The following is a 12,619-nucleotide window of genomic DNA, read 5'->3' as shown; positions in this document are numbered from 1 at the left end:
ATTGCCCTAGAGCTGCCATAGAAAGAATTTGCACATCAGTGAGCTCCACATTAAGCCTGGGTGACATGACTTCCTGAATAACAGAATCATGTTTTACATATCAGTTTCTGAATACAGATGGTCTGGAAATATAAAAAACAGCAATCCCATACTATGTTGTTTTACACTGAGTTAGTGTCATCTCACTGTGTGGTTTACCAAAACCAACAAACAAGAGCTTTTCTTCATGAAATACAAGGGAAACACAACAGAGCCATGTACATACACCTACATACTAATTTTATTTGTAAACTTTTTGTGGTGCTTATTTACCATTCAAGAGTAAACCAACATAAAAGCAAAGTTGAATCAAATCCAGATTGTCATCATGCCCATCCATGAACCCAAATCACATTCTGTGGTCTGGGCTGGTGTAAACCTCCAATATTAATACACAGAAAGGAGAGCCTGTGCACTCAATCATCGATTTCAGTTTCTACAAGTGACTTCTCTGAGAAAGTGCTTCACATAGCCAATATGTGGTTAATCCTCTGTCCCTCTCAGCATCCCACCTATCAAACATAAAATGTTTCCCCTGGTACCTTTTGAAAATTTTATTTAAATTAGCTTAACCAGAAATCCACTTGTTTAAGATACTTGCTTAAAGGAAATAATCACCAATTACTACCTATGAAATATTTTCTTAATTTCTAGAATCACCATTTATATTTATTACTATATTCTCATAATTTCCTCAGTGCATATTCTCATTTTTTCCTTCTGTTTATGCAGGCTGATTTTCTTCCCCTTGAGACAAGCTAATTTTTCAGCTTCCTTAAGGCATCTATACATTACATTAATTTCGGTGTGGGAGCAGTCTCTGAAATCACCATTGTTCAGCTAATCCTAGCTTTGTTATACTATATTCCACTAATTTGTTTATTTTGATGGACATTTTTCATTTGATCCACTAGCAGACACATCTATATCAATATATCAGTACATTTCCTAACTGAGCTACTTTCTCATGACTTCATTAGCCATATTCTAGTTAATGAAGTCTCAAGTGCAATCTATATGTAATTCAAGGCTAGATGTGAAAACACATCATTACAAAAGAATTTATCAGATAACTTTTTGTATTCTAGGTGATATTCATCCAGAATGCTGCATTTTGTTTGGGGAACCATAAAGACCTAGTTAAACTGGAGAGAGTCCAGGGAGATAAGCAGTAATGTAATTGAGGGAATTAATCAGATATTGAAGGAAAAATAAAATAAGTTAAATATGCATAGCTTAGCATAAGCAAAATTTCTAAAGTAGGCTTAGTCATAGGCCTTTGTGTTGGCACCTCCCCCCAAAATAGGTCTATTTAATATCTCACTAAAATACCATGTTGAAAAACAAGAAAATGAAAATTTGTAATAATGAGAACTATTCAATGAACATTTCAAGAAGAAACCTTTTCAGGCACAGGCTGTGCCCACACAATGCCAAAACAGCTGGTAGGAAAGTGAAGAATTCAATCAAATAAGTTATTTGCAATCATAAAACACTCTCCCACCACAGTACCTGTATTTTTTATAAAATAAAACTTCAATGAATTCAAACTTTAAGCTTTTTAAATTCACTCAAATTAGTTAAATTTGACAATAAGCAAAATAATAAATGTACTGAGTAAAATTATGGGCTATGTGTGGAAGATATAAAGATGATTCAGACCCAGATCCTAATACAAGACTTGTACTTGCATAGCTTGAATGCAAAATGGGAAATAAAACTTTTTCCTTTATACAGAACTGTTACTTTCCTACATATATTTCTTAATAGATTCCCTCAGTAACTCAAAAAATGTCAGGCAGAAAGATTGGTGGCAACCAGTATTGTTTTACCAATAGCCATCAAGATCACAATTCTCAACTTTTTGGCCCCAACACATTTGAATAACATGTATATGTGCAAAACATTCCTGTGAGAATACCAGAACTTTTTTTCAATCCTCTAATTTTCAGGTTTTTTGGGAGGTGGGGTAGGAGTAGAGACAGGAAAAAGCAAACCATCATTCCCATAATATGTACTGAATCATTTTACAACCATGTCGATATGGCAATCACCTATTGAAATGGTTTATAAGATCAGATTTTTAGCTGGGTGTGGTGGGACGTATCTATAATCCCAGCAGCTCAGGTGGCTGAGGCAGGAGGAGCTGAAAGCCAGCCTCAGCAAAATCGAGGCACTAAACAACTCGGTGAGACTCTGTCTCTACTAAAATATAAAATAGGGCTGGGAATGTGGCTCTGTGGTCAGGTGCCCCTCCCTGAGTTCATTCCCTGGTGCCAAAAAAATAAATAAATAAATCAGGGTTTTACCCAATTCCTGTCACAAGGTATAAGCTCACCTCTTTCACTCCTATCTGGGTAAGCATTCAAATGCAACTCTGTGAGAGTGGCACTATTAGAGATACTGCCTTGAAACCACTCTTACCTATTATTTTAAAAATAAATAGTTTGTAAATTTCCTTTATTGTAGTAATAAGTTATCAAAAATTGGTATGTCTTAATCTTGTAGCTGAGAACTGTTGAGCTAGAGCAATAGGCCAAAATATGGGTGAAATTTGAGAAGCATCTGGGTCTTATGAATACTGCTGTAACAGTGCCATCTCTTCCCATTGTCCCAGATGGGAGGTCTTATATACAAGTACAAAAACTGAAACTCCTTTTCACCACTCCACTGGATGTCTACGGGGCCCCTGTATCTCTAAAGTTGTCCGGCAGGGAGGAACTAGAATATAAGGCACCTTTCTCACCAAACAACCAGCCAATCGTGGTTGGGTTGTTGTATTAATAATAAGCAGCAGTTTTTCTCCAGAATTTATTTGCAAAGTTTGGGCAGGGGGTGAAACCTTTCCAGGCTGCCCTAATCTTCATGTTTTGTCTTAATCCTCTGGGACCTGTCTTCTGCTTTATGTTTTCTATTACTCTTCATCTAGCCTACCCTCATTATTTAACATATCATATGTTTGAAAAATATTTTTCTTAGAACTTTAGACACAGTCATAATGTCTTCTTGATTTGTGCCTCAAACATTCAGAGTTTCATTTTTATAAATAACATTAGAATGATTTTCATCCTTTGCTTTTTGAACAAATATAGGGTGACCATTTGTAATAGAATAATAAAAATGAAGTCCTGAAAATGAAAACTTTGTAAAGCTCCAGAATATCTCTTATAGCTAATTTATTAAATAATTCACTGTCAATTAATTCATAACTCTCCATCACCTACTTGCAAATAAATAATGAACTTGGGGATTGAAAATAATTAAAATACCTACATACAACTTTAGTTTGAGTATAAACTAAATATGAAACTTTTAAGGATCATTACTTTTTTATATTTTCTTTTTGATATACTTCACTGGCTAATAATGGAAGCCACAGCATCATTGTCAGCATAAGATAAAACAGGGCAATTATCTATTTCATGTTTCATGGTACATAATGGATAATAGAGTTTCCTTCAAGACTGTGGTGAAAAGGCTTTGGTCAACCACTAATTTTAATTGCTAATTAGTATCATATATTAATATTTAATATTTGACATTTATAATTCCAAGTTTTACCATGAAGTAGAGCCTTTACCATTCTACTTAGAAAAATGATAATTTTTGTAAGGTAACAAATGTATTGGTCCCATTTTTCTCTTCTTTTTAACATTGCCAAACTACTCTGAAAATATAAGCAAGATGTACACATCCTTTATTTTCACAGCAAAGAAAATTACTTTGAGGACTTACTTTAACTTCAGCACAATAGCAATTGCCACAGCGAGAGCACACACATGCACACTCTCTCACGTTCTCTCTCTCTCTCTCTCTCTCTCTCTTCTTGATTTGAAAGTCCTAGTTTGTTTGTCTTAATCTATGTCTGAGATTGAATTAACACACCAGCCACTTATTAGCATAATATTAACTACTATGCCAAAGACTGGCTAATTTCGCTATGTAAAGCTGATATAGTATACAGCACAGGTATATTCCCCCTATAACAGAGACAAATAGATGGACCTGAGGAGGACTGTTTGGGAATCTTTGGCTCATCATTATGCTTGTATCACACATTAGAAAACAGGAAAACTGATGAATTAGCCCTAAAAAATAGAAAGTTTAGACTTTCTGGAGGTAGACCAGCACATACTTTGAAAATAAACATCAGATTATGAAAAGACTGAAGTACAAATACTGGTATCAGCACAAACATGTAAAAGGATTCTTAAGTGCTTCAGTATTGACCTTTTTTATTTCTAGTGGCTGTAACAAAGACCAACCCAGAAATTTACAGAGCATATTATCTATTTTATTTGCTTTAGAAGAGGACCATTCAAAGTCCTCAAAGAGATGTACTTTAAATCTCAAAGTGTGCATGATGTCTCAGGGTAGTGGGAGCCATGCAGAATGCAATACTCCAAAACCAGATTGAACCCATTTAAATTATAAATCATCATAATTTATTGTTAGCCTTCCCTCAGAGCTTCTGTGACTCCTATCATTCAGTCATCTGCTTTAATTGTGAATTCTCCTGTTTCTCCCTCTCTCTTTTTCTGTTATTGTCTGTGGTTTGCTCATATACCTGCCTCCCCACACACAAGTATTTATTAAACATTAGCTCTTTTAATATATTTTATTTCTAGTCTCAATATAAGGGTTTGTTTAACTGATGAATCTACTTTTATTAAAAACTGTTGGTACATTAATATTAAAGCAGTATTATTTCAGCCAAAGAAGTGATAAACTATACTTGTTTACTCTATTTTCTTTTGAAAACCAATTTTCTTTATTTTCTTTAAGTCTTTAATAATAATTATAAGCTTGAGAATAGAAGTGTCCACAGCCAGATACACTTAATATTAATTTAATAATCCTTGAGCACTATGAAGTTAATGCATATTAGCCATAACATGCACATTTATAAAGCATCTCCTTACAGATATGAAAACTCCTCATAACAAGTAAAGTACTGTAAATTAGAAATATGTGTTTAGAACTGAGTAATAATAGTTAATACTAATAACAAACCTCTCATTTCCTTAAGCCTGATTCCTTTTATTCCCTCTCCTACCTAGGAGGACAGCACTGAAAAGCAACCAAAAGAGCCACAGGCATAATTGGTCTTTGAGATACTTGACATAGTAATTATGGCAATAACCCTTGGTGTTCTGATGTTTTTTGCACATGTAGATTACTATGTTCTTTATAGGCATTAATTAATATTGCCTTATAAGAGTTAAGGAAGGTAGTTAAAACTAATATAGGCCCATAATTCCATAGCAAAAACCCTTTGGAGTCCACGTTTCTCAGAATTTAGAATTTTTCAGATTTTGCAAAGGCAATACTGTGTGCATACTGTATATTATATAATACCAAGTGGGGTATTGGCTAGCACTCTTAATAAAATGCGTTAGTATATTCACAGTTAAGGGTATATAAATTCACTAAATGAGGTAAAGATAATATGTATCCATTCAGGTCAGGATTTCCCTCCAAAAGAATTGGAAAAATAAAACAACAGTTTTCAGGGATCTCCTTATTCCAGGATTACAAATAAAGAATTGGAAAGCTACTTTTCTCTTGGCCAATGAGATAATGAAACATAAACTAAGGCCAGGAAGTACAGACATGGCTTCTGACCATGAGTTATAGGAATATATGTGCCCCTTTTGGCAACATATACTGCATGATAACTTTTGAAAAAAAAAGCATATTTGAAGGAATACTATCATTGAATCCCTAAAGAAAAGAATGATCAGTTTATTACATAGATCTTGGGAAAACTGGGCATATGTTACATGGGTCAAATTTTCAAGGAAAATTATCTCTTTGTCATTACTGTAATGCTAGCAATATTTATTTTTAATACCTACAAAAATTACTTTGCATGTTCAGTCAGTTCTTCTACAATGATTGTTTTTAAAACGTTAATTTGTTCCCTTGCTATTGGTATATATAATCTGAGAACAGTTTGACCTTAAGGCAAATTTTGTGGTTTTTCCATCTGTTAAAAACACTAGATAAATGCAGAAAACTGCATACAGCAGAATGAGCTGTGTAAGAAGACACAAAATGAATACTTGCATACACCTGAAATATTCACCAGCTACCTCAGTTCACCACTTGTGCTGAGAGCTTCATTCATCCACATCTGGTTTTAGAACTTTTGGTTCTAGTCAGATAACCCTCATTCTACCACTTTACAAGAACTCACTATTTGTAACCTTTACAACACCCAGTTTCAATAGCAAGCTTCAGATCATTTTAAAGGTAAATTATCATATTTGGTATGGCATACATGTATTTAACTACTAATATGTATAAAACTGCCAGCATTTCTACTAGGTTCCTTTTTTAAAAAATGTGTCACTCATAGTGTTTTATAGTGTAGTGCCCAACACCATTTTTCTCATCAAGTTTTTTTTTTCCCCATGTGTGATTTTGCACAGTACAGTGAATTTTAGAAATGCAGGCATCACCTTATAACAGAACTGACTATATGTGTTAATGAAATGTAAGGGTCAAAACACCCTGATAGTTTGCCACATGGTGTTTCTGAGCAGAGATACTCTAATTTCTGGTGAAAACGTTCTCTAACACATGATCCAAATTAAGGTTTATTTGCAAGAGGAGAAAAAAGGATATGTTTAACCACTTTCCCAGTTACCTTTTGGAGATAAGGAGAGTGTTGTTTCTGAAGGCTCAAACTTCTACTGACAGTTCTCTTACACCAAAAAATGTCTTAGATCTACAGTTTGGAGGACGTAGTCCTTTGAGAAATTATCTTTCCAAGTTTTTTTTTAGGACCTCAAACCTGAAACTGGCTCCTCTCCAAGTATTAGACCTTTCCATCTGAAAACTTAATTTACTTTCAGAAAGCTCTATAAGTATGTCTGGGTATCTACATTTGCATAATCACCACTCCGTCCCTTCTCCCTTGCTTCTTTCTTTCTCTTGAGCACAGAAGTATACATTTTCCAGATTATTTTGGAAGTGAGTGCATGTGACTCTTAACCCCCCGGAATTGGTGTTCCAGAGCTCCTGACACTGAACACTAATGTATTTTTCATTAGTGTTTAATGTTGGGAAATCCTATTTCATGGAGCCCAAGGATTAAATTACTTCATTTGGGAGGGAACAAGTGCATTCCCCATCTTTTTCCTGAGGTTAAAAAAAAAATGAATGAATCTGAGATCATTTGCATTTCATAAGGGCTTAAGGTCTGGATATATTCCACTCAGTGTAACAATCCAATATTGTGAAAGTGTTTAAACACAGTATTAACTAGTAAAGAAAACTTAGCATATGAAATATGGGAATAAAAATACATAGTAAAAGAGATAAAATATGCATATATATTTATACTTATACATGTATAAACATATATATATACACATATATAATCAGAGTGACTATACAAAGCAATTCTTCCTGCAGCAGAAATATTATAATACCATGATTACAATTTTCAATGAAAAAAAATTTTTTGTCATTTTTCATAAAACTAAGAGAGTTGCAAAGATTTGAAACAGTAAATCCAGGTGATCATGAGTGTGTATCTTTCTTTTGAAAAACTGTATTGAATAGAAACTTTATTTTGAACAACTGTGCTAATAGAAATGTGTACCAATTAGGAGAGTAGATGTCATATGTGTTGTTTCAAGGTTTTCTAAGCCTAACATCTAAAAAGAATTCTTCCTCTGACACTGGATCTCACACTTTGCTTCCATTTCCTTATGTCATTAAATCATTTCCCATAAGTGGCTTTAGATAGCAAATCTGTAGTGTGTCACTAGTACTCTTTTGACATCATGGAGGAGTATTATTTTAAAGACCCTCTTCAGGGTATTGTTGTTCTTCCCCATGGCTCTGGGAGAGATTCCAAATAGACCTCCAAGGGAGAAACCTACTTTTCAGTGAACAATTGAATATATATCCAGTGACTGCATTAGAATGAGAGCCTAAGGGAACACTAAAATGGGGTTCACTAGATTCCCTCAGCCAGTCAAATCCTTTTCAATGAGTAAAAACTTTTAGGGATCTTGCTCTCCACCCAGGACTGTGCTAAATGCTATGCAGTGTATAAGACAAGTAAAAGTTGACTTTGTTTTAAGAAATGTATAGTCTATTATGGGTGATAAGATAAAATACATAGGACATCAAGAGAATGCCATAATATTGCATACTCAGGGATCAAATTTATTGTAAGAATAGTGTTAGTCAGAGAAGAGTCATATTTACTTACCAAAATAGCATAACAGAAAGAGTACTGGGCTGGGAATCATCAGACATAGGCAGGCAAATTCATGTAAGATGAATAAATGAACAAGTTACTTCACCTCTTGGAGCTTTAGGTTCTTCATGTGTAGCTAAACTAGATGACCTTATGTTTCTACTACATTTAAAAAACAAATAACTACTGACATACTGTTCAAACACATTTTACATCAGTAAATTTAATCATTAGGAAAAAGGATTATTATCTCCATTTTATAAATGAGAGGTTAAACTTCTATGTGATGGGCAGAACTTAAACCCAGATTTGTCATACCTCCAAATCCTATGCTCCTTCCAGTATGCATAGCATTACATAACCTTGCCTTCTGGCCTACATTTCATGAGTTATGGTCTAAGAGGAAAACAGACATGTAAACATAAATAAAAATGCCAGAAAACTTAGGGATTCAGTGTCTCTCTATCTTAAGAAGGAAACGAGAACTTGTATTACAGAAATCTGCAGTACAGGGAATAGATCATTGACCAGAGAGTCAGGAGATGTGGGTTCTAGTCTCAGCCACAGCACTAATTTGTCAAGTGTTCCTGGACAAGTTTTCTCATCTGCAAAATGAAAGGATTTCTGTGCTTCTCTGAGTCCCAAGATTGGAGAGCATACATCTAGTTATGGTTATGAGTATGAGCACAGAGACTTAAAAAATTAATGAGATGTTAAGTACTGGTGATGACATTTTAGTGGATATGGGATTTGGGCTGAGCCTGGAATAATGGGGGTGATTTAGAAAATTCATGAGGCATTTTAAGTACACAAAGAGAGCTGACCACCTAAAAGAATCCTTTATGAATGAATGATCATCACTCCCTTCGTTATCCATCTTTGATACAATTCAAATTGTCATATAGCAAGTTTATTTAAAAGGGTGCCACCTGTACTAGAAAATTCAGCTAAGAATTTGTCATGTTTTGAGGACAGTAATATTGTTTTAAAATATGAAAACCATGCCAATGTCTTTCAAATTGTGTCTGAGGTGGAAGAATTGAAAGAAGTATTTTTTTTTTCTGTGATCAGTCACTGCATAGTGTGCCTCAGCACAAACCAGCTGAGCCCTTTGCTAGGCATGGAAAGCCTCTAGCATTTTTCTGCTTTTCAGCTCTCAGTCATTGGGGAGTGGGACAAAGCCATTCTGTCTACAAAGTTTATCCAGAACATGCTGGTGTTACAAGCAATCACTTGACATCTATTATGTTTCTCCTGTGGAAGAGAGGTGGCTATCAGCTACAATAGTGATTTCTTTTCAAAGGGGTTTAATTGGGGTATTTCTCATTGGGCCAAATCTAACTCACTGTCTTTATGTGTGCCTGCCAGGAAAGCAGTGGAAAAATACCAAACAATAGCAAGAACAGAAGTCTGAGGATGGCTGTCCCAGGCTGCCCCCTCCACAAACAAGCAGAAAAAAAAAATTAAAACAGTCTCCCTGCTGCCTAAACTGCTGCTAATATGGCAGGGCTCCTGGAAAGGTGTGGCAATGGTGGGGGAGGGGTACAGATTGCACCTTGAATGGCCCTGGAAATACGAATTGTAACTGGAACAAACTCCTTTTAGCCTACCTTTTACAAGTAGCACTCTAAAGTAGGGGGCTGAGGAAAAGATCAGTTTCACGCAGATGAGTTACACACTTGTGAGCTGCTTTTCTGAAGTATGGATTTGCTCTTTTTTCTGAGGTAAGCCAGAAGGTGGCCTTATATTTTTATTTGAAGTGCCAAATGGTTTTCCTTGCAATGAATTTGTGCCTTTCAGTGGTATTTTCCAAAGTGAGATTTTTGCAACCCATGGAAATCAGCTCACTTCTGTTCTGTAACTTAGTGTCTTGTTGATGATTTATTTGTTCAGTAGCAGAAACTATGACAAATTGTGTGAGGCGACCTCATTTACTTTTAGTTGCTGCAGCCCTGAAGAATTTACATGGAAATGCAACTGTGAATGTTTTACATTTCATGAGCATGCTGCACGTGCTTTTGTAAGTTAAGTGGTATTTTTACAGATACACTGAACTTAAAACTCTTCCCCCACACCACAGGTTATATTATCTGAAATCCTGGTAAGTCTGTCATGCTGCGTTTCTCAGACTGCCAAGAAGGAGAGTAAATCTCTATTTTGTGTTTTTCTTCATTCTTTTTTAGAAATGCAGAGCAGCCCACACAACCAGTTCACCTTCAGACCCCTCCCACCGCCACCTCCGCCTCCGCATGCCTGCACCTGTGCCAGGAAGCCACCCCCTACAGCGGACTCTCTTCAGAGGAGATCAATGACTACCCGCAGCCAGCCCAGCCCGGCTGCTCCAGCTCCCCCAACCAGTACACAGGATTCGGTTCATCTGCATAACAGCTGGGTCTTGAATAGCAACATACCATTGGAGACCAGGTACTTGAACTATTATTTATTACACTCAACTTAAATATTAGCAGAGGATGATTCCACTGATTGTAGAAACTCATCTCACCATAGTTATCTGCCGAGACACACAAATTCACACCTAGATACATATCCAGATGCATGGGCAAAAGGGCAGGGCCCTCCAAAGCACTCAGGCGCTTACATCTAGATCTGGGCACACTCACAGTCACGGATCAAATCAGATACACATGTAAAGATGAAAATGCAGATGCATAAACATCTCACTGTCAGATATCCACAAAAACATGAAATGACATAGTTATCTAAGCTGTCACTGCAGCTTCAAAGTGAAATGTATTTGTTCCTTGTTTGAATATGGTAAATTGTCCTGCACTATTACAGGAAAATCCAAACAATCAGAGGAACAGTGATAGTTTCCATTTTTATTTATTATAAGATTATTTGAAAAAGTAAATTGCCTTTAAATATTTTTTTTGAAAAGTATTTATTTGCCTCATGAAGGGGAAGTATAAGTGTGACTTAAAAAAAAACTAGATTCTGATTTTGGGATGAAGTTTGGTCTTTTGAGTAAAAAGAAATGCTATTGTTTTTCTGTCAGTTCACATATTTAGGTTTCCAGATTAAGTCCTGAAGTATTTGTCATGTGATTAAAATTCTACTCCTCCAAAATTCTAGGTCCCTTAATCATGATAGACTTTAGCACTAAGTGGGATTAATTGAGAAATTAATCATCATTTCTAATCACTTGTTCTTAAATCCAAAATTACAGCTTTCAGGACTGGAGGTGTGGTTCAGTGATAGAGCAAGTCCTGGTATGCATAAGGCCCTAGGTTCAATCCACAGCATCACCAACAAATTACAACTTTCTGTTAGCATAGAAAAACATGAACTGAGAAAACTCAGAATTCTGTTCTCTTTCAAATTCAAGAAGTTTACATTGTCTTCTGTATGCTTTAACTTTTCCTAAAAACATTTATATGTTAGCAATGGGTATAATATACTACTTGATAAACAGTGTCTGGTATCAACTTCTAATAACTTCTGAGAATCAGAAAAGAAAAGGAAGTACTAATAAAATCAAATTATAAAACTTTTTTTTCTTAGCAGCACGTTAAATTAAATGCCAGCTGTGGCATCAGAATGTCACCATCAACAATTGGAAAGTACTATAGATCAAGTCAGATAAACTCTGTATCATCTATCACTTATCAGATTAAATGGGCTCATGAATATTTTTTTCCTGTCATTTCCCAAGAGAAAATATGGCAGCACCTATGGGGAAGATAACACAAATGGAACAGTACTAATTACTAATGGCAGGGTTTTTTTTTTTTTTTTTTTTTTTTCAATTAAAAGAGGAGAGTAAAGAGAAAAACAGAATAATGTATATTGTCTTCAAAGAGTTTTCAAACAGTGGTGATTTCTTCATTCTTCTTTTGATTTCATTTGCAAAGCTTAGGGATAGAGTACTGAGGAAACAGTGGGCAAATATGGTTAACTAGCAGTTCTGACAGGCAAACGTACTCCTTTCCTCTATGAAGCCAAATAACAGGAAATCTGGAAGGAGGGTGGGCATGGGCTCAGGCAAATGGAGAGAAAAAACTATTCTTATTTGAAATGTACATCTAGGCGTGTTTGTACAAACTGCACCCACGGACCTTCTGTATCTATGCAAGGAATGTATTAATTGGTCTCAGTTTCATAAGACGCAGAGAAGAACATAAGTTTTCATGTAAGATTGAGCCGAGAACCTTTTTAGTGCATTTGAAAATATATTCAGCATCTCAAAAAATGAGTTAAAAATACCTAGAAGACATATCAGGTTGATCAACTAGAATTTTCCAAATATATCCTTTAAAATGTTCATTTCAGATTCATTCAATAAAAAGGTTACTGTGGGTAAACAGGAAGTTGTGCATGAGCTGTGTAGCAGAACCTCTCCAA

The 12,619-nt window shown here is 35.4% G+C and overlaps 1 protein-coding gene across 3 annotated transcripts in view; it reads left to right on the top strand.

Annotated features, from left to right (window-relative positions):
* The window catches only part of Tenm1 (teneurin transmembrane protein 1), a 556,402-nt gene that overhangs the window by 187,505 nt on the left and 356,278 nt on the right, over positions 1-12,619 (top strand). For all 3 annotated transcript variants that reach the window (XM_027931186.3, XM_027931196.3, XM_027931177.3), the window contains exon 4: positions 10,441-10,681. In XM_027931186.3, coding sequence (XP_027786987.1) covers positions 10,441-10,681 — 241 coding nt within the window. The remainder of the gene's footprint in view (positions 1-10,440; positions 10,682-12,619) is intronic.

Source organism: Marmota flaviventris, chromosome X (genome assembly GCF_047511675.1).
Source record: "Marmota flaviventris isolate mMarFla1 chromosome X, mMarFla1.hap1, whole genome shotgun sequence".
Classification (NCBI taxonomy): Eukaryota; Metazoa; Chordata; class Mammalia; order Rodentia; family Sciuridae; genus Marmota; species Marmota flaviventris.
The sequence above is the reverse complement of the archived record's forward strand: the minus strand, read 5'-3'. Positions and strand labels throughout refer to the sequence as shown.